Raw genomic sequence first — 23,199 nt, 5'->3', positions numbered from 1 at the left:
AGATATTGCCTATTTGCCTACCTGCTAACAAAAAAGAAAAAGCAACGCTTAAAAAAAGGAATCTGCGAAACACTCTCATACTAAATGCCTTGGAAGAAAGCCATTATAAACAAATTTTCGTGTAATAAAAATGTGTTTAAGATTACAGTCTTTCACACCACGGGTTGAATCATTTTCACACATGACCTTTTCTCTCCAAGGGTGTAGAACAACGAAGAAAGGAAAAGAAACCTGATCTACGCTAATGTTTGCGTGTGTGTATCTTTTGCCTGGGTATACGTTCGTCAGGAAGTTTCTAATGGCAGAACACAGACCCGTGTAAGATCTTCACATCTGAGCGTAAACAAAACGTCACGTGTGAAGCGGCCCTGCGTACTTAGGCTCGGAGTGGTACTTACAAAAATAGCAGCATTGTGAAACAGTGAGGGTGGCGAAAATACATTGTAGAAATTCTTTCCTCTATTGCTGAGATGCTGAATTCCCCAGTTTGTCCTATTTCGTAGTAATATGTCCAGAAACAGCAAAAAACAAAACAAACAAACAACCGTGGGACCAGCACCAATATAACCAAAAGGCGGTGACCCTTGAACAGGAGCCAGAAGAAATTCGGGACAACTTAATTAAATTTAGGGCAACTTAATGAAAAAAACATTATTGGCACTTCTTTGAGGGTCATTTCTCTTAGTGGTTCTGTTGCTATATTGGTATCTCCAGAGACCGGGTGGTCTTTGCTAATCTGACCTTTGCTTATTTTTAATTTAATATAAAATTCGTGTCTCCCGAGTATGCCCATGATCATCCTCCAGATCACTTAATGCTGATTAGTTACCCTTCAACTGCCTGAGCCTACTAAAGGCTGTTAACCAGTGGGTTGCCGTCCGCTCTCTTCCAGTGCATTCTAAGAGATGCAGCTTCAGACTGCCATCAGGCAGATCGCGAGTGTTTGCAAACTGGGATGCTGGGTTTTCCAAGTTAATCCACAATTGGATACAAGTTTGTAGTGTTCTGAGTACAGAGGGTCTGTGTGTGTGTGTGTGTGTGTGTGTGTGTGTGTGTGTGTGTGTGTCGGCCTACCCCATAGGGTTGCTGTGAAGATAAAATGCATAACCTCAGATATATTGGCTCTTTGGAGGGTGTTTGGAATAAAAATGTGATAAATATCTATGTGGCTGCAATCCCGATCCGAAACAAGAAGATGGCTAGGATCGGGGCGGCCAATGTTCCCCACCTGAGCCGCAAAACCTTTACAATGCAATTTCAACACACCTCCCTTTATGTTTTTATTATCGATTCGCATCGATTATATATTTACTCGCCTCGGATTGGTGTTTGCCTGAAGACGAACGGAGGGCGCCGGTGTCTCCTCGCTGGCTGCACAAGCTCTGCTTAAGGCAAAAAGCGAGAGACCTTCGTAAACGTCAGGAGGCCCATCGGCTGCGCCAAGATCAAACGATCAATCCTAGTTCCTCCAGATAATTATTTTAAAATTCACGCCGGAATTGATCTCCTTTTAAAGAGCGCTTTTATTAATTGTTTCCTCTCTCTTCCTCTCCGTGCCTCCACTCTCCCTTGGTGGAGGTGCCAAGGCTGCTGTAGTGGGTATCAGTGGATTAATTAAAAACAGACTTCGGAGGGGGTGGCAGAACGGAAGAGGGTGTGTGCCTGTGTGCTATGTAGTGTTCTGTTAATGATTTAAAACTATCCCCAAAGTTTATTATGCCCCAATCCTAAACACACCAGAGGGAACGCAAGTCGATATTTAAACATTACTTTTTAAAAACTTCTAATTAAATATATGGGCAACCCGATCCTATGCGACTTTACTCAGAAGTAAGTCCCACTGTTTGGAATAGAGTTTTCTCCCATACAATTGAGTAAGCCCCACTTACTCAATAAAAGGTGTAGAGTGTGTGAGTGGAGGGGGAGTAGGGGGAGCGTGTGGCAGTGCTAGAAAGGAAACAAGAACTCCGTCCTCCAAGCTCCGTGGGGGCGGGGGGAAGGGGGCGATGCGATATACGTGTCCATTAATCAATTCTCCTTTAATCAATTTTCTAGCTAAGGATACAGGAGACCAGAAGCAGAGACCAGAGAACCGAATTCGCCTGTGAAGTTTTGCCTGACGCTTTAGAGCATCCTGTGTTGTTAGGGCATGGGATTGGACATCACACTGGGTTCCTTAACAATAGACGCAAATCTGTGAAATGTTAAATATTTGGAGATCTGAGATGTGACCATTCTTCTCCCCCTATCAAGGAGGAGGAGGAGAGTCCCAACTTGATATTCATATCGATCTCTGTCCATTTGCTAATATGTGGAAGGAAACGTCATTGTAGGGAGGCAGGCATTTGTTCCGCCCGATCCTGTGGGAATTTAATGCCAGCGTCTGGATACTGAAATGACGTTGATTTAGTAGTCGACTTCTGCTGATAGAACTGGCGTTGATTTCCAAGTAACAGACTAATGTTTACCTGCAAATAAGCCTCCTGGGTTTTAATTATTTGCTTCGGGGCAGTATGCTTTGGAGATCAGTGGGACTTGCTTCTGAGTAAACCTGCAGGATCGGGCTCCACGTGTGTTTGGGTAACATTGACAGCATTGCGGAAGTAAAAGACAGTAGAGAGGTTGCAAGCAGGGAAGCGAATGAGATGGCCCTTGTGCAAGTAGAAACACGTGTTTGGACCAGACAGCCCCCCCCCATTCCCCCATAATATAGACAATTCAATATTCTGATGTTGTTCATAGGCAAGGGCATTCCTTGTTACAGGCCGTCTCTACTAGAAGACTCCCCCAATGGTCTGTTGGAATAGATCGATCGAGATCTGTTCTGATGGACAGGCAGAGTGCTCGCGCCTCTTCCGCAGCAGAACAGCGCGGACAACCGCCTGTCTGGCGGCACCTTAAAAGCGAACACGTGTATTGAGGCCCAAACTCTCCTGGGCCGGAGTCCCCTTCATGCATGACATCTGGCGAAGTGGGCTCGGGCTCATCCAAGCTTATGTTACAATCAACGGGCTCGCCTTTAGGGTGCCACACCACACGGCCGTCTGTTGTGTGTGTTTGCCGCAAAGAGGAGAACACGGCTGCTACTCGCTGGAATCTGTCAGTATTAGAAAGGAAACCGACCCTGCTATAGAAGCCTCTGGAGTCCCTCTCCCTATGGACCAGTCAGACAGACACCTCTGGAGCCCCCCCACCCCCTTCCCTCAACTAGGAGAAATCTAAGCAAGACTTCGAAAATAACATTTTGATGCATTTGAAACCAAGGTGGCATTTAGAATTGTGCTTTAAAAAAAAAAAAGAAGTAAAACTCAACAACTGCAATGAAATAACCAACAAGAAATCCACGTCTCCACTTGAGCAAATTTGCCTTTTTTAATGAACAATCAGATCAACTCTCATTCTCCCTCTATCCCCCCGCCCCTCTTTTCCGCTCGCTTCTGGGTTGTCTATCAAGAGTTACTAGATGCTGGATGAGATTCCCCCCCTAGTATGTCCATCAGCACAGGGTCTCCTTATAGCCAATAAAGTCTTCCTTGACTCTGTGTGTGTGTGTGTGTGTGTGTGTGTGTGTGTGTGTGTGTGTGTGTTTCCCCCTCTCGTTTCTACAAGCCATTGAGAAGAATGCAGATAGATACCTGTTTGGGAAGAGGTGGGTGAGAAGTGGGGCGAGTTTCATTGGATTTCTCTCTCTCCCGCCCCCCCCCCTTGGCTTCTCTAAATCAAGGTGCAACGGATGCCAACGCGTGATGAAATGCAAAGAAAGCCAATTGCTGGCCTGAGGTGGGGGAGATCGCTCCTCGGAGTCCGCCCGCGACTATGGAACAGGCAGTAATTGCTGGAGACAGCGAGAGCTGGGGGCTGGGCTGAGGTAGCCATGTATAAATAGTGTGATCTCAAATTGAAAGGCATAAATAACAGCAGGAGTGATCTAACCCCTATACAGCGCCCCGTCTTCGACGTGGTCTTGTTGTTGTACTGATGATGATGGTAATGATGGTGATGAAGAGAACGATAATGATTTAAACCAAAGCAAAGCACCTTACGGCAGCCTGGACCAGAAGGACACGCTCCCAGCTCTTCTGAGTGCAAACACACACCACCGCCAACCCCGCCAAATCCAGGAGCCGGAGGATCTCACTGTGGATCAAGATTGCGTTTTTTCCGCCCACTCCCCAGCCGGGTCGCCATGGAAGAACTTACAGCGTTTGTCTCCAAATCTTTTGACCAGAAAAGCAAAGAGAGCGGCGGCGGCGGTGGAGGTGGCGGCGGCGGTGGCGGCGGCGGCGGAGGCAGCGGCGGGGGCAACGGCAACAAGAAGGAGAGCATCACGTACCGGGAAGTTTTGGAGAGTGGGCTGGCGCGGTCGCGGGAGCTGGGCCACTCGGACGCCACCAGCCTGCAGGAGCTGGCCGAGAGCGGCGCCCACTGCCCGGTGCACCTCTTCAAGGACCACGCGGAGGGCGACAAGGACAAGCTCAAGGACTTCAACCACGCCAGCAGGACCTCGGAAGGTAAGCCGCCACCAGCTCCGCCACCGAGCCAGCTTCACCGGCGGAGGCTGCTCGGAGCCCCACGCCCCGTCTGGCTCTCCCTCCCCCACCCCACCCCCCACACACCATCCGGAGGCCCTGACGCTTGACCGCTTCCCGCTCCTTCGAGGGCCAGCAGTCTCCTCTGGACAAACCCAGCACTCCCTCAAAACGGCCCTTTCAATGACATGACATGAAATCAGATCAGCGATCGAAAGAGGGGATTACTTTGCGGTGCAAAAGAACAGCGAACTTCAGTTCCTGGTTCGCTCCCCACCCCCTTCAGGCGTTTTGAACAATAGACCAGAAAGAAGCAGGTTTAACGAAAGGACGAACTGCCCACTCGAACCGCTTAATTCGCCCCCGCTTGCCTAATTTGGGAAACTCGGCTTGGGTTGTGTGTGCGTTTGTGCGGGAGTGTGAATCGAGTCAGGATGCCTAATTAAGACTCCACTTAGTGACTGAATTATGACTCTGGTTATTAATTTTTAAGCGAAGTCAGGGATTAGCGGGAGCCAACTAAAGAAAAACTGAACAGAGGGAGAAACCGAAACGAACCCTTCGCCCCCGGTTTTGTCTCTCTCGTCAGTTTCACCCGAGCTCCGTCCCTTCCTCCCTTCCCAGTCCCAGATGTTAGATCGAATTTTTCTGCAACCCCTTTTTGTTCACAGCCGCCTACAATCTTTAAAATATGATTAAAAGGGGGTGGGGAGTCATTTAGAAAGTGTTGCCTTTTGAAGAGATTTTCTGCTTCTTAAGGCTTTTGGGCAAACCTGATTACAGACTTCTTTTAAACATGAAAACTAGGACGGGCCTGTCAATATCTCTCTATTTTGAATATGTTGCCTGCGTTATGTGTGCTTTAAGGTAAATTTGGAGGGACTACTCACTCGAAACCCCGATGGTCTACGACCCCTGTTTCCCACAATTCTTTCTGCTCGTTTGTTTACTGAAATAATAACGCAAATTGGTATTGACTTTATCAATATATTTCAAGTAATCTGTAGGTTTTCATCCATTTACCAACACAACGAAACAAAACAAAACAACCGCTATTCTATCGTTTTCAGAAAGGCCTTTTCACTAAACCCTACATGCCCCTAACCCCAATTTCCGGTTGTGTTTAATAGTGTGTGTGTATTAAACTCATTCTAATCTAAAGTGAAAGGTTAGAAGCAGGAGAGAATGAGAGCTTAAATTATCTTCAGCTTCAGTTTTATAATACTAATGTGGGGGGGGGGGGGGGAATAGTTCAGACCTACCAGTTTGCCCTGCATATGTTTCTATAAAATATTATAGAAAAGTCTTGTTTACTATATGGTTAAACTTGTAATCTATCTATATAGATAGTTATGTATATTTTAAGGCATCATCCATTTTTACTAAAATAATAATAATTTAAGAGCGCATTATCTCAAGTACCAGGAATTCATGGAGGAACTACAACAAACATTACAGGCGTCGAATACAAATTATTACCATATTTGTGAATGTTTGTAACGCTGGAACATGTATATGTCAAAGGAGTTGTGTGAGGAGAGTAGACATTCAAACCTTGGGTGGGGGGGCATACTATGATAATTTATTTGCATGTTAAATAAGCAGGCTGCCTCAGTTTCACTGAAATCAATACGAGTTACTTCCAGATAATGTGTTGAGAGATCCGAGTGTAGTAATCCCTTAGAACCATGAAGCTTTGTCTGGTCAATTTCACAGTTACTCAGTGGCAAACAAAAAGCTGCGTGTGCCCCATAATACATTGTTGTTACTATTATTAATATGAGGATTCTTCATAATTTTTTGGAAAATGTAATCACATTCATACGGAATAATATGGCAATATATCCGTGGCTAAGGAAATCATTCTTCTCCATTATGTTCATCTTGAGGCTTTGGACTAGGATTCTAATCACCTTTCCTTTGCAATGGCCTCACTGAAAATAGGTAGGATAGGATTTATCCGCCAACTAAAATAGTGCTGAGTTTATCCGCTAAGTAAAATAGTGAAATCAATAGGGTTTACTTTCAACACTACTGGAAGTGACTAGGGCTGCACATGTCCATTTGAAAATAAACTCTATTGATTTCATGGGACCACTGGATGAGACAATGGTTTTATTTCCTTAAAGCAACAATTACAGGGAGAAACAGTAAATGAGTCCCTGTGCATGGCCCCACCCCAATCACATTTTCTATGGAGGTCTGTTATGCTGGAATTTGTGAGATTTACTTCTAAGAAATGCCTTTAGAGATGAATAGAAAATGTCCCATTGAACTCAATAGGGCTCACTTCCTGTGCGGGGTGGGGGTGGGAGAAGATGCTTCGGCTAAGGCGTGATTCGTGGCTGTTGTGTGGCCTGGGCTTTCCGGCTGCAGCAGCCCAAAGAGAAAGTTAATATTGCACGCCCGCCCCCGCCCCGCGCGTCTCACCGTATGGCCAGCTCCTCTTGCTTTCAGAACAGACGATCTATGACAGCCAACCATTTCAAACTCGTCTCCACCCCGCCAACAGTTAATGCCATTACATTCTCCTTGTCTTTTTGAGATGCGACGTTTTCCCAAAGAGTGACAGGTCGGAGGAAGAGAGGGGCTCTAGAGAAGGCCAGCGGGTCAACTAGGCTGCATGGATGCGGGGCAGAGAGGATTATAGGCCACATCTTTCTGGAAGGGCACCAAGAAACAGAGCTCTCTCTCTCCTCCAGTCCTTTGGAACGGCGGCGGGGTCTTGTAAGGGCGACGCGTGTCTTATTGGTTTGTATGTCTAGGCGTAGAAGGCTTCCCTGGGAAGGACAGTCCTTCGCCTTCTTTGGCTAGAGACATCCCTGGTTAATAATACCTCTCTGCCCTTGCAAAACAACAAGGGCCCTCCAAAGGCGGCTTTAGTGTTCTCTGGCCAGAGGTCGCCCGTTCACCTGGTCGTTTTGTCTGATTCATTCTCAGTCCGAGCCGCCTCCATAGACAGTTCCATTCATCTGGGTCGTCTGATCGATTCCCGCGCTAGGTTATATTGTTATATGCCGGACCGATGCCCTCTCCCTGTTACTGATGCCTCTCTGTTGGGGTTATCTTTGTCTGGATATAGGGGGGAAACTTCTTGCTCTCTCCTGATTTCATTGCTTAGTTTGATGGATCCCTCATGGTTTTTAGAAACAAAACAACATATCCTCCCGCCCGCAACAACTCCACAATGTATGCTGAGACCCCGGAGCAGCTCAGAGCATCCTTCCACGGACTGGAATGGATCCAGCTAACTAAGAATTGTTGGCGTCCCCAAATGGCTTCTAGATGCTGTCTTTTTCCTTCCACCCCCCCCTTACCCCGCTCGGCCTTAGTTGAGTGGACATTTGGCTCTGTCTGTCATTATGCTCCGGGGGCTGGGCAGTTCAGAAAACCAGGCCACACTCCATAGCACTGATGGCCTGTTTCTACTGAGGTCTATGATGCTGGGACTAAAGTGTAAGTGTGTGTGTGTGTGTGTGTGTGTGTGTGTGTGTGTGTGTGTGTGTGTAAAAAAGAGGGAGGCTCTCTTACAATGAGGGACAGCCGGCAACCTTAGTAAGAGAGTTGCGATTCCTATACAAACTGTAAACTTAATGAAAGTCTTTCTAAAGACAGACATACACACATAAACACAAACACACCCTTTCCCAGTACATAAACAATATGGGCAACATGGGGTGGTTCTATGGAAGTAACTGCTGAATGGGAAAATGAGGGGGTGGGGAATCGTTTGTGCGCTGAATAAGAATACTGCTGGGAACTATTTTTGCTAGATGAAGCCTTCTTTGCAATCTGAAAACTTACTACCTCATCCCCAGACAAAGTGCTACCCTAGCCCTGTGAGTAGGCCATTTGCTTGCCTTTCTATGGGCGCAGGGGGCCAGCACTCCTCTTGTCAGGTTTGCTGAGGACACTCTGTGCCCCACGGCCTCTTCAGTCTTTGGGAGGACGTGAAGGAAAGGCCTCTGGTGCCCAGCTGTCTTGTGCTCGTTTCCTTTCCCCTGGCAGGGATCTATGAGTGCAAAGACAAGCGGGAGGACGTGAAATCGGAAGACGAAGACGGCCAGACCAAGCTGAAGCAGAGGAGAAGCAGAACCAATTTCACACTGGAACAGCTGAACGAGTTAGAGAGGCTTTTTGACGAGACGCATTATCCGGATGCCTTCATGAGGGAGGAGCTGAGCCAAAGGTTGGGGCTGTCTGAAGCCAGAGTCCAGGTAAGACTAGAGGGCCAGGCAGAAGACACAGCTCTTGGCCTCACTCCGGATCTCTAGCACATTAACCCCTTTCCGTGGCACGAAGCATGCTGGGGGAGCTGGAGGTGGGGGGAAGCCGAGGGGAGACATTCCAGCTGCTGCTCTCGATTTCTCGCCCCTTACAACAACGTTCACTTTCCATAGAACCTTCGAAGCACCTTTGAACCTTTTACTAGCCAATGAGATGCTTGATTAGCACCTCCAGTTAGCAGCTACACACCCCGATCGCTTTCTGCTTTCTCCTCGTGTATCATTTTTTTTGTTCCAAGAAGGTGGAGCGGGGAGGGGGCAACTTCGGAGAACAATTGGTATGGATAAAGCTGGCCTGGTTGGGTGCTTTGGGACTGGATTATCCAGAGTCAAGGGAGACACGTGCCTCCATTTGACTTGCATAACAAGAGTATGATGAATTCATGGGACCCCATCTGCTCTGCTTTTCGATCTCCCTTAAAATATAATGTTTTCAAAACCTTGAGAATATGTTTGGATTGTCGGTCTCCTGGTGATTCGGCCAGGGCGGATGGGCGAGCACGGATTGTTATTTGATAGCAGCTACAAATATCGGTCGTTTAGTCTTGTGTGTGACATAAGGAATGAAGAAAGCAAAAACAAACAGATTTCAGTAGTGCGATGGTCGTAGCATCGATCTCCGCAAACAGATGCTGTGTAAACGAGGGAAATAATAAGATCAACCTGTAGAGTTGTGGAGCGTGATAGAGCGTAGCTTCAGGGTCAAAGACACGTGAAGATCACGCTCCATTAGAGTTTTTATTCTGTCTGAATGACCTAACACAATAACCAAACCTCTTCTAGTTAACTAAATTTCCATTTCCCTGTCGGAAAGGGTGGGGGCTGGATAGACACTGAAAAAGAGAGTCTCAAACCGATTCCAAATCCTGAAGTACGAACTGAAATGCCACCGATTTCAAATGATTTACTTCCACCAATGCGTAGAGGGTGTGCGGGCGTGGGTAAAACTCGTAAAGACTACGTTTTTGAATAGCTTGAAGGCCTATGTTCAACTCCTCCTCCCAGAACCGAACTGTCCTTTAACTTCTAAAATCCCTGCTATTTTGGTTTTCTCTCCCCAAAACAAATGGAGTAGGGAATCAGGCCCCTCTTTTCAATTTTTTTAAAACCTAAAGCCCCCCAAACGGAATGAGCTTCCTTGATTTGCAGCCGATTAAACAGAGACCACCAGGGGAGCATTCAGAAGGCGAACGAGGCGGTGGCGTCGGTGGGCGCCCGAGAAGATTGATCTAACTGCCCAAGATAAATGAATACAAAGATTAAACTTTGGCTGAAGAGCACATCAACTTTTATGTCATCTTCCCAGCTTCTTCTAGCCGAAGCCCTATAATATCTTGCCAGAGCCTTGATGTAGCGTTTCTATAAAAATAAATTACTTGCAGTGTTTCTATAAAAATAAATTACTTGTAATTGAATTCTGCACTCCTCCTTTCAAGTAGTTTATTACCGTAGTGCCGCGGCACCTTAACAGGATATTCAGAGTTACAGGAAAATTGGTGTCTCAAGTACTTGCAGCTTGTGAAATATTCCACCCACCTCTCCGTCTCCTCCCTTCCCTTCCCCCAACAGCCTTCCTCCCTTCTCTCATACGTTTCTCCCGCGGGAGGTTTCTCCCTCCACCCTGCAAGAAACGTCTGAAAGAGGATGGGCTGGAGAGAACTGTCTTAGAGAGAATCATTAATGTAAACATGAACAGGTCTTGATCGGCCAAGTAGGGCTCGATCGGCTTTTTGTTCTTCTTCTTAGTAAGAGAGACGGGGGTGGGGAAGAGAAGTAAGGACACTGTGGGAGAAAACCTAAAGATATTTTAATACCCTCAGAATTGCCTCCTAATCTCAGTCTGTAGCGCCTGTCCCTTGTTGTTAAAGGATCTAGTTTCAATTTAGAGTGGAAATGTGCTGTAAATAAATTGGAGCTCCTACGGTAGCTACTCCTTATTAACCTTTTATTTTTAGTGTTGTACCGGCAACTCATATCGCCCAGCTGTCAGGGTTATAATTGAAAGTTATGAGACCATAGTGAGGAGCAGGCAGTAATTCAATTACGAGCAAATATCTTTGAGTTTTATGGCGCAGGGCTAAATTAAATGTCATTATTCACTGTCTCTAATGGAAATCAAAAGGAAATCAGATTAGAGCATTTGTGAAAGAAATCACTGAGTGATCCTTAATGAAGAAATAACTGTCTAAAACACTGTCCTGTGCTTTACTTAGCATATTCATGACTAGTTGGAATTGATCGGGAATCACACCCGGGCTGATTTATTATGGCTGCGAGCGCCGGCTAATTCATCACTTTTATTCCTCCTCACTTTCTCCTTCCCCTCTTCCAGAGCGCAAAGGGAAGGGGCTCGCGTGGTTTTCCAGCTCAGCAGAGGCAGTGCTAAGAACCCTCCTTTACGGGTTCCAGTTCCCTTGGTATTCAGCAACGTTTAACTCGGATTAGTTACCTCTCCCCACGATTTTATAGCCACGCCGGTGGTTGCGATACTCACAATCAGGCGCCTAGAGAGCAAGGCATGGAAATTCTCCCAGTGCCCGACTTGCCACGTTCCTGCGCCAGTGCCCTTGATGTGTGTATTTGGTTGGAGGAAATGAATAAGCGACCCTAGGGTGGATGAGGTTCTCCCGGGGTAGAGAGGTTAGCTGAATAAACTGCAGTTTATGAGTGATTTAGGGATTCTTCTAATTCGAATTAGCAGAGGCAGGGCGTGGTGGTGGTTCCAGAGTCGATTATGAGAACTGTGATCTTGGCTTTCTGGACCATCTGCACCTTCGCTCACTCAATTATCCCGTAATATGTGTTAGCCACCCTTGTGTATCCACTGTCAGAGTTTCGCATCCAACTCTTCGAAAGCACGTTCCTGTCTAATGAATTATTGTAATAAAGAACCAAAAGTGGTACATGATTTAGGAGTAATGAATCCGGATTAAAATGATGTGATTTAGGGATTGCGCTCTTAACATGGAATATGATGATGATGAAGAATACACGTCGTGTAAATATGTCATTCCCAGATAATATTTCTGTCGCTGGTAGCTTCGTGTTAGAAAAAGATGTCTATGTTTATTTCAAATGAGGTGTTCACTTTGGTGGATGTGCTACCAATCTAAATCAGAAATATTCGGAGAGAAGTTGATTAAACTCATAACCCTAAGGACACCTACGTGAAACACACGTTTCAGTAAAATCAACAGAAGTTATTTCTAAGAAACAGGTTCAGGTTCGAAACATTAGTCTGACTGAAGTCAAGAGGCTTCACAAGGTAGTGAAGTTAGTTCTATATTTCCAAAGACTTCCTTAGGTTGCGGTCTTCTAGGAACCCCGTTTTGAGCGAAGGGAGATGACGTAGAAATAGAAAGAATGGAAGCGCCAAATGAAATGTTGGCAAAAAGAGAGGAATCCTCTTTTCATAAAGTTCACAGACCGCCTCGGAACTGAGCCGTCTCTATTCTACAACTCGCCGTATTAATTCGAGGTATCATTTATTGTCGACCTGTAGTGGTGGTGGTGGGGGGAGGGAGCCGAGAAACGAGAAACCCACGTGTTCTAAAGCGCAGGAGCCCAATTCCTGCGTTAAGAAAGCCGCTCAAGTACCCCTGGATAATTGATGCCTTTGGAAGCCTTTCTTTGCACTAATTACTCCGTTGTAAATGGCCATCATTAAGGCAATTGGAGAAAGCTTGGAGGCGAAATGTGCTGTAGGAAGTGCAGTTAGTGTTAATTAATCGTACGATCAGCTTGGCAAGTGGAAGAACTGGGAGGGGGCGGGGCGAAGAGGTGTTTACTTAACTTCCAGATTTGATCGGTCTTGGAAAAAGGTGGCGGACTAAAGGGAGATTTCGAGAGTAGGGCAGGGAACCACACAGAGCATTTGAGGAGAGTCATAATCCTTTAAATATATTTGCGAAATCTCTCTCTCACTCTCCCGTGGGGCAGACGCCCATGCTCTTTGGCACTCCAGAGATATATAGAGGGGCACCCCCCGCCCCGAATTTATAAAAAACGGGAATCTCCAGTATTAAAGGAGGTTTACTGAACTGCAGTAAAAAAATAAAGAAATCCTGGTGGCAGGATTAGAAATAATTCCTTAAATCCAAATTTGGAAAGATTTTGATTGTCGCCTGGAAGTAAATCCTATTAAAAAGTCAGCAGGAACGACGAATAGAAAAGCCAGGATGACGCCATCCCGTTGCGGATTTGCAGTCGGATCCACAACCCAGTAAAATAACACTCATTTAGCTTGAATTTAAATCAATTGGATTAACCCCTCCCCCACCCAATCCCTCATATTCTCTTGGAATTAAGTAGCAACGACTGCAGTTGAGCTTACTTTCAAGTAAGTGGCGCGGCCCTGCAATGTGCTCCTAAGCGCGTTTACTGGGAAAGAAGCCCCACGGAGTTCAGTGATCCTGAACTTCCCTGCGACTGGTGAGGCAGTCAGCGGAAGCTCATGCCTCAATATATTTGCTGCTGGTTAAGATGATTATTCCGTGTATTAATATGCATTACAAAAACAAAAAAGTTGTCAGAAGTCCGTTACAGATCCAAAGGCATGAAAAGAGAGTTCCTCGTCCTAAAGTGAGTCACAACCCTCTAAACAGAATCACAAAGGAGAAAGCCACTGAGAGCGACGCTATAGGAGAATTAATAAGGACAGCTGTTCTCCCCCTGCTAAATGTAAGAGAGCCACCGGGTGAGCAGGCTTGAGGTGCCACAGTAGGACACTCTGGAGTTTTTGTTGCAACTAACCAATAGGACTGCTTTTCTAGAATTACTCCCAAGAAAGAGCAATCTTATGCATCTTATGCAATCTTAAGCATGATTACTCAGAAGTAAATTCCACTGTGTTCAATGAGGCTTACTCCATTGAGTGTGTTTAGGACTGAAGCCTGAACCGGTTTGTATCCTACCTGCAGTACAATCCTGCCCTGCCTATGCTGATTCGGAAGCGACTCCCCAATGGGAAAGTACTCATAAAACTCCTATGCCTCGTTGAACCGGTGGTGGAACTTGCTTCTGGATACCCAAGCACTACACGTGTTGCGGTGTGGATCAAAGGTCGTGTATTTTAGTGGCATATATATATACACACCACTAAATATACATAGATAGTGGCATATATAGTGGCATATAGTGGCATATATATATATATAGTGGCATATATATAAAATGGGTGTGTGTGTACACACACACACACACACACACACACATTTAGTGGCATCTATCTATCTATCTATCTATAGATAGATAGATAGATAGCAAATCTAACCCGAAAACATAAAATGGAGCAAAGCTAAGCATTAGCAGAACTTATCTACGGCACTAAGCAAGAAATAGGTCAAAAGAATGTCTGGAAGTCTTGTGTTTATTGTGGCAAACGGTGATGGCCCGCCTTTCCAAGAAGCTTTTTTCTTTGACGTCCTTACGCAGGAAAGGAAATTCCACCGACTGACTGATCCATCAGTTATAAGAAGTTCATAGAGGAACTGCAAGCCTGGTGTAGTGGTTAGAGTGCTGGATTAGGACCGGGGAGACCCAAGCTCAAATCCCCATTCAGCCATGAGACTTGCTGGGTGACTCTGGGCCAGTCACTTCCCTCTCAGCCTAATCTACTTCACAGGGTTGTTGTGAGGAGAAACTTAAGTATGTAGCACACCGCTCTGGGCTCCTTGGAGGAAGAGCGGGATATAACATGTAAAAAACAACAAACAAAACAAATAAAAAACCAAGGAGGCCCTTTTCGGTCTCTTCCGACCGGAATAGGAATATTCCGGCCAGTTCCGTTAGCCCGGAGAATGCTGGAGATGACAGAAGCCTATGGTTGGGCTGGATTCCCAGCCACCTTCCGGCGCATAGATAACTTTTAAGCGCCCAACTCTAATTTTTAGGGGTTTTTCGGCGATTTTCTTTCTTTCTTTCTTTCTTTCTTTCTTTCTTTCTTTCTTTTTACTCTAGTGCTCTTTTGAGAATGTCAGCTGTATTTTTGCACCCACCATTTTCATTTGCATATATCCCATAGGACAGGGGTGGCCAACCTGAGGCACTGGCGCTGTTGGACTACATTCCCATCATCCCCAGGCAGGCACAATTTTATTGTTGCTGGGGATGATCGAAGTTGTAGTCCCACAACAGCTTCAGAGCCTCAAACTGCCCACCCCTGCCATAGGAATATGTGTGTATGTGTTGAGTAAAGGAAAGATGAGGGGGCTGGTCCTCCCTACCGGGTGAGACTGGATAACATCCCCCCCCCTCGAGCACCCTGATGATCCGACTGTCCATGATCTTGACAATGATCAATCCCTTTCCCTTCTTGTCTCAGAGTCATCTCCTCCAGTGCTGAGGATGGCGCTGGGGAATCGCAGGGGATTCCGCATCAAACCTTGACTTGCTGCTCCCCCTTCAGTCAGTCACTCAGCCGCCTTCAGAGCTTGTCCCCGCCTATAATTTAGGCAGCCGGCAAAGCTTGATTGCTAACCCTGTAGTTGTTGTGTCGAGAGTGCACTCCCTCATGCACGCTGGTGTGTGTGTGTACGCGCGCGCATGTTACGACTGGACACAAGGAGCTCTGTAGGACTGGATATGCCCGTTCTTCTAGGCCCAGCCTGTATTCACGATCTCCAGCTCTCTGCTGGAGCAGAATCTCCCACGTATCTTACACCGCACGTAATTGTTCCTCAGGAGCATCTCTGTTTCTGGCCAGGTCATTGATACAACCCACAAGGTGGCTATTGTTCTAAACCATTCAATGGTTTTCTGTGCACTAGGAGCGCCTGCCAAAGTACCTTTCCTTGGGTGGGGGGAGGGGGAGGAGGGTGTGTGTGATTGACCTGCATATTGCTATTAGGGGATACAAAGATGACATATATTGTGAGGCACATTAGAATATTGATGTTATGAGACAGAGAATAAATGCTCTAAAAATAGACAGTTTGGAATTCTATAATCTGATTTATCGAATCTCCCTTCTCAATGTCTGCCACCCGCATCTTCGTATAGAACGTTGCTGACTGCTTCTGGATGTATTTAAAGGGCGAAAGATTTTGGGAAATACTTCTTTGAAGGCCTAATACTCACTGAGGCTGTAATCCTGTGTTTGGGTTGTACCGCTTCAGACTGCACATCCTCGAATGTTTCTTCGTACCACAAACATGTATATAAAAATAAAAAGAAAGAATCGTGTAGGCAAAAAAGTTGATGATGGAGAGAGTCTTCTCTCTGTGAGGAACTTAAATAAATAAACTAATAGCATAAGCACTGGTTCACGTGACCATGCATAATCTGCTGGTGGTACAGGCCAGCCGCACGAAGCCTTCCATCTCAATGAAAACTAGGTCTGTAACTATGAACAGCACAGCAGTCCCTGTATTTACCTGTGTTTGGGGCATGTTCCATAGAAATCTCCAGCCCGTTAAAGGTCACTGTGTTGTTTCTTAGATCTTCGAAGGGAACTAGGATTATGTGGCGGTCTGACCCTCCCATCCATCTTGACGTGGAAGCACGTCTCCTTCATGCCAGCCGGCATGCTCAGCGGGTTGCTGCCTTAATAGCACAGAGCAGTTGGATTTTTGATCTTTTGAGGAAGATCACTACGGCTACTCCTCTTAAACGCACTCAATCGAAATCTGACTTTTGGGTAAACATGCTTAGGAATCCAGATGTGAGATTCCCATTTTACAGCTGGGGGCGCTGAGGACTGAAAGAGGACGACTTTCCAAGGACAAAATTATGAGTATATTCACAGCAGAAATGGGAATTGAGCTCCTCTCTGCCCGGTTCTACTCTCTTTTTCTCTCTTCTAGGGGCTGAAGTGTGTTTAGTTAGATCTCATGTGCCCGAAGAACTAGAATGTTTGCATCAATAAGGCTGCATTCCTGCACTGCTTACTTGGGAGTAAGCCCCACTGTACTCAATGGGACTTACTACTGAGTAGGTTTCTCGCAGCTGCACGATGAGGAGTTCTATGCAACTCCCAAGCTCTGCACATAAAACTCATTTCACCTCTATCGGCGGATCAGCAGTGGCCTTTTCTCCCTCATCAGAGATGACTCCGAAAGTCATAATCTTTCCAGGCTATAGGGCTGGTGTCTGTGTGGACAAAGGGAGGATCTCTAGATGTCGATGAACTACAGCTCCCATTATCCGCAGTCGTCGCAATTTATTTGAGACTGGGGGTGATGGGAGTTGTAGTCCAACAACAGGTAGAGAGCCTCAAATTGACCACCCCAAATAAAGGGGTCTATCCAGTCCTTCCCTGCCTCCTTACAGTTCAGAATTGTGGCAACCCCTGGTCTGTTTGAATGCAGCTAGTTTAATATAATCAGAGGTACAGTCATTTCCCCTGCTAACTTGGTAAAGAGGCACCTTTTAACGTGGTGATTCTCTTTATCTAGCAGGGGGAGAGTAACTGGCCCTGTCCACCCCCAGCACAGTTGCTGGTGTCTATCATATTTCTTTTTAGATTGTGAGCCCTTTGGGGACAGGGAGCCATCTTATATTTATTATTTCTCTGTGTAAATCGCCCTGAGCCATTTCTGGAAAGGCGGCATAGAAATCGAATGAATGAATTTCAACAACGAGAGAGAAAGAGAGAAAAATACTGTAGATCAAGTTCCCTTGATAGATTGATTTGTATATTTCTATATTGCCATTCGTCACGGTGTACAAAATAGAAAACATCTTAAAATGCAATAAAATACTAACAGAACTGATAGCTGTGCCCATGTATGGTGGTATCGTACAGGGCACATGGAAAAAATGTCTCCCAATCTTCCTTCCTTCCATGGAGTAACTTGTCACTTGCAGTACTTACCACTGCTACCTACTATTAAAGATCTTAATATCTGACTAATCCCGATGTACGCGGAATACATAACCGTAGTCAGGGGAAAGACACGTTTAAATGGCTCCTGTTACGGTGCCTTTCGCCGTTCAGCAACCCAAACTTTGGCCAGGGGTCCCGGCATTCCGGCTTTCAGGGAAACTCTGTAAACCAAACTTCCCTCCTTATCTCGGCCGATTAGTGTGACCAGTCTGTCCTCCGCTTTTCTTTTGGCAGGTTTGGTTCCAGAACAGACGAGCCAAATGCCGAAAGCAAGAGAACCAGATGCATAAAGGTGGGTCCGACTGGAGAGAGCCAGCTGGGTGGACTGGGGTAGAAGTTGGGCAGATCAAGGGAGCTCCTTCCTGACAAAGCCTTGTTTTTGCCTACAGGGGTGATCCTGGGGACGGCCAGCCATTTAGACGCCTGCCGGGTGGCACCTTACGTGAACATGGGCGCCCTGAGGATGCCTTTCCAACAGGTAGCTCGTTTTTCTTCCTATTAACTCCCTTGCCTGTCTTTATTCTCCTTCTGCGCTTGCAACACCGACATTTAGGCAAAGGGGTCTTTTACATAGAAATCGATACGCCTTCCGAGCAGGTCGTCAGACAGAAGGGGCGGTGCTTAGCTCTACATGGGAGGAGACAGGGCTTGTGTCTGCCAAGAGGTCATGCCTCTCTGTTTGGAAATCTTTGGCCACCTCTCTGCCCCAGATCATGAATGAGCAATGCTAGTCAGTACAGTATATGCACTCTGCACGTGCTCAGAAGATCTTTCTTCTGAACCTTTTACATGTTCCAAGGATATCCAGGGCAGAAATGCGATAACTGCAGGGTTCTCCAGCACGGGGATGGAGAAGCCAGATCAGTAGGATTTCTTCCTGTTAGTCCCCCATTAGGGGTACCAAAGTCCTCCAGAAAGAAGAGTAGAGTGCAACATCAAGGGCTGATTCCTATTTCCAGAGGATAGTCGCAGCAATAACTAGACTATAGAAGTAAAGAGAGAAAGAGAAGTAGCGAACAATCCAGATCCAGTGTGACCATCGTGGTTAGAATCTCGGACCTGAGTCCAAATCCCCAGGAAGTTCACTCAGTGGCTTTGAGCCAGCCACCTACCTCACAGGGTTGTTGTGCATGTCTCCCTGAGCTCTTTGGAGGAAGCGTGCGATAACGATAACACTTGCTTTCCTAAGGATGCACTTGTTGGATTTCTGCCTGTCAATTGCTTATTAAGGGCAAAGCAGTTTTCACCCGCCAGAGAAGGAAGGTGGCAATCCTTATATGCAGAACGCATCGAAGGGGAAGTCTTGCTAAACGTAACCGTACCGCGGTAACTCCTCCATCTACCAGCATGTAGGGTTCCTTTCGCGTTTGCTTTCATTGCTCAAAAGTTAGTACAGCTGTGACTGCCGCGTTGTCCCTACACTCTGTGTCAAGCGTCGTCATGCACATTAGGCTGAGAGACAGGAATTTGCAGAAAGTCACCGAGCTGAATTTCGCAGCTAAGAGCTTCTTTCTCGCTGAGATGGTGACCCTTTGTCTGCGTGGTACCACTTCAGTGGGTCACTGAATTCCTTGTAAAATTTCCCTTGCACACCTAAGATCATTTCATCGAGAGGATTAGGCGATTATCTCTTACCTTCAGCCCCCATATGCAGTGCGGGGGCGTGCACAAATACTACGGATCTACCTTATAAGGTTGTTGTAAGGAGTCCTAAAAATCTGAATGGAGCTTTAGCTGCTAGCACTGTGCTCGACGCTGTGCAGAAAATGGAACGACTCTTTACCTCACCAGAAGGCTTAATCTTATCCTTCCAGGGAGTTTACAACACATCTTTATTAGCCTGACAAGAAGGAGCGGAAAGCATGACGAAATGAACAGGAAGGATGCGGCGTAAGGGAGAGTCAGTAAGAAGCAGAGACGCAGTTTGGGCGGTTCAGCCTCTGTGCTGTCTACATCTGCCTCCTCTTTCATATCATGTAGCACCCTTGTGATTTCTCAAGCTGCTAGAATTGTCCTCCGAGGCTTCAGAAAACTGGCTTCATCGAAATGCTAGCGCCCTCCATCTGGCAGCCGCGTCTATCCCCAGTAGAACTGGAGTGGCAACTCCGCAATTTCACACGTGAGAATTAAATCAGGTGGTGTTATGATTCGAGGCGAAGAATGCGCATTTTATGGAGCTCTCTGTTGCAGCGCGGACACATAGGATAGCTAGAGTTGCCAACTTTTCGATGGCCGAAGTTGCTGTGCCTTTAACAGAACCTTGTACTGCAGCAACGGGCAGTCATCACGTTCATCTCCATGCAATGGATTCTCATTTACAGATTAAAGCCGCTGTTAAGAGCAGAGCTGCAGAAACCGGCTGAATAGTTGGCAACTATTTCAAACGGCACGGGGGAACAACCAGATCAAAGGCGCGTGTCATGTGTGAAAGCTGGCTGTGCGTGTATAGACAGCAGCCTTGGATTGCTGCAGAGAGGTCTGTGAGAATTGCTGAAAAAGCCACCCAGAATTGCCGCCCATAACTTGATTCCGTTTCATTCAGGCAGCAAGATCTGGAAGCCAGAAAAACATTTCTTTCGCCAGGCAGGGTGTGGGAGGCGGGGTGGGGGTGGGAGGGGTAGATGGTTCTGCTTCCAGCCCTCCCACTACTGTCACAGGGGTCCGGGTAGTGTGCTGGGTCAACGTGATCTCCACTTTTCGAGGCCAGCCTCAGGGAAAGGAACCTTGAAAGGAAAGCCAAAGAAACCGGCAGATTCCCGGCAAAAGCGTCCCAGCAGCCGCCGAGACACCAGAAAAATAGAACTTGCTCCAATTTGTGACCTAGGGATTTCCTTAGGAAAACAGGGAGGAGAAGGAAGAGGAGAATATTGGGAATTCCCCCCCCCCGCCCGCCTCCCCTGGGCTATCGGAAGAGCAGGATATGGTAGAGAGGTGAAGAGCAGAAGAGTTTGCAACTGTCCGTTTCGCCTTCATCGGATCGGGTCTTGCTGACGAGGAAGAAACTGATAAGGGGGCGGGGGGAGAGTTCTGTGTGTTTGTTTTATAACGGTATGCGTAAGTGGTTGGATGGATAAGTTAGCCAGAGTTTTTGATGGATTCACTAAGGGCAAAGGAGGAAGTGGAGAACTACATATATGAACCCTCAGAGAAGGCTCCTGAGCCGCCGGGGTGGGTGGGTGCGGTAGCTTGCGGGTGCCTGGCTGACTTAAGCCTCTCCAAGGCCCTTTTCTGACTTGTTAGTTCTTTTTTAAAATAATCCCTTTATGAATACAGATGTAAGGAAGATCGTGTAAGCAGCTGCTCAACAAGAAGCAGTAGTGGCTCTTAGCTCTTGGCCAGTGAGCCCAACCAAAGGCACTGTGGAAATGATTGGCAAGCACTTGGCACTTCTGGTTTAGCTTTCTTGACATGACGGAATGACCAAGATTTTAATCACACACACATTTAGTTTAGATCTCCACTCTGCATGCCCCACTCGCAACCTTTCAGATGTAGCTAAACCTCTCTGGCCATTACTGCAGTGTTCACATAGAAAGGGGAAGGAAGGAGGGCTATGATCGGAGTGATCATACGAGCCTGGCCTAGGCGCACCTAATTTGGGATAGATAGGGTCAGAGTGACTGATATAACACAGAGCCGCCGCACCTCCCCATCCTATCCACCCCTCTTGTTTTCTCTTTCCTCTTTGAACCCTTTCTCAATTAAACGGCCATGTCAAATATTTATCGTCACTAATGGCAGCAAAAGTTATCTGAAGCGCTTCGGCGCCTCGAAGTGCTTAGGAGGACCGAGCAGTTGTTCGGGTCCAGCGGTATTAAGATCCGCTCAAACTCGTTTTTAGTTGCAGTGGCTCTTGTTAAGCAAAAGTCCCACCTTTGTTGGAATTTTGCCACAAAAACGCTCATCCACGCCAAGAAGTGGGCAGAGAACAACTTTGCCACAGGCCCAGGGAAGAGGCGAGATGCAGAAGCTTCCGGTCCTGGCAGAGTGGGGGTTCCCCCGGATAAAGGCTTGGAAGAGGAAGCCAATGGCAGCTGGAGAGGTTTCCAAGCCCAGCAACTCCTTCCCTTCCCATTCTGCTGAGCATCCCCCTTCCATCCCTAGGTTGCCAACCTCTAGGACTGGCCTGGAATTTCCAGAAATCAGCCTCAATCCCCAAGTGACTATGGACATCAATCCTGGAGATTTAAATGGCTTGGTAATGTGAAAAATATTTCGGGGAAGAAAGAATTTTCAGGAATAGTGACAAAGCTGGTGACCCAACTCTCTCATGAAAAAGTGTGGGCTTTGGGAGTCACTGTTATGGGGTTGAGTAGGATTTTTATCTTTAACCTTTGCCCCAAATTGGCACAGGATTCAATGCCTGCCACCCAGAGGCGTAACTAGGGAAAACGGCGCCCGGGGCAAGCATTGAAATGGCGCCTCCCGCGCCCCCAACATACTACATTATACTTAGGTTTTTCCTCACAAGCGCCCGCCGCCGCCAAGCCAGGCCACTGACTGGCTGCCAGGCGCCAGCAAAGCAATGGGGGGGGGGCGCGGGCGGAAGGGACCGCTCGTGGGGGAGGGGGCGCCGACGCGCTCCCTTGACTGCTGCAGCGCTGCTGCACTGAGCAGGAAACATTTGTATTAACAAAAATTTTTAAAAAAATTAAAAAAAATTTTTGTCATGGCGGCGCCCCCATGTGACCAAAAAAGATGGCGCCTGGGGCACGTGCCCCCCCTGCCCCCCCTATAGTTACGCCTCTGCTGCCACCATTACTCTGAACAGCTTCAGTAGGACTAGTAAGTCTGCTAAATGTTGCTGGTTTCTTTAGTCACAGTAGAAGGGTCCATAGGATCAGAACTGGCAGACACCTTGAAGCATCCTTGGGTGAAGAGGTTTCCTGCCCCCAGGGTCATTGAGCTTTGGAGAAAGAGAACACAGCCTCTGTCTTGGGCAGGGGCATAACTATAATAGGGCAAGGGGAGACAGTTGTCTAGGGGCCCACTGCCTTGGGCCCCCCCCGAGGCAAGTCACATGACTGACTCCCCCAGCTGCACACCCGCCCAGGCTTCCTTCATTTGTATTCAACCTCCAAAACTGATGTGAGAGTTAAGACCTGGAGCTACCGGAACAGCATGTCTTTCTCTAGTACCATTAAATGACTTGCATCGTCCACAATTTACAAAATCTTTTAAAAGATAATTTAGGATGATGTTCTATTGTGGCACATATGTTTTATAGATATAGATATAGATATAATGAAATTTTACTATGCTTTTTGTTACCACTATTCAGCCTCATTTAAGATTTCTTTACTTCATGAGCTGAGCTTCAGTGAGGGGGGCCCATTTTAAAATCTTGTCTCTGGGCCCACTCCAACCTTGCTATGCCTCTGGTCTTGGGGAAGGACTGATTCACATGCTCAGAGCTTGGGTGGTGATGAAGAGGTCTGTGGAATAAGTCATGGCACCTGAGAGCGTGTGGTGAGGCATCACCCTATCCCAAGCATGTGTGGATGGCTGGCTTAACAGGTCTTCCCCATCACAGACCTGGAGCTTTCCCAGACTGTCACTG

The 23,199-nt window shown here is 46.9% G+C and overlaps 1 protein-coding gene across 1 annotated transcript in view; it reads left to right on the top strand.

Annotated features, from left to right (window-relative positions):
• Positions 1-3,762: 3,762 nt before the first annotated feature.
• The window catches only part of SHOX (short stature homeobox), a 29,360-nt gene continuing 9,923 nt past the window's right edge, over positions 3,763-23,199 (top strand). Inside the window, exons 1-4 of the mRNA XM_053312892.1 lie at positions 3,763-4,511; positions 8,538-8,746; positions 17,874-17,931; positions 18,029-18,117. Of these exons, the coding sequence (XP_053168867.1) occupies positions 4,187-4,511; positions 8,538-8,746; positions 17,874-17,931; positions 18,029-18,117 (681 nt within the window). The 5' untranslated portion in view covers positions 3,763-4,186. The remainder of the gene's footprint in view (positions 4,512-8,537; positions 8,747-17,873; positions 17,932-18,028; positions 18,118-23,199) is intronic.

This window comes from Hemicordylus capensis, chromosome 3, assembly GCF_027244095.1.
Source record: "Hemicordylus capensis ecotype Gifberg chromosome 3, rHemCap1.1.pri, whole genome shotgun sequence".
NCBI lineage: Eukaryota > Metazoa > Chordata > Lepidosauria > Squamata > Cordylidae > Hemicordylus > Hemicordylus capensis.
Note: the sequence above shows the minus strand (reverse complement) of the source record. Positions and strands in the feature narration are given on the sequence as shown.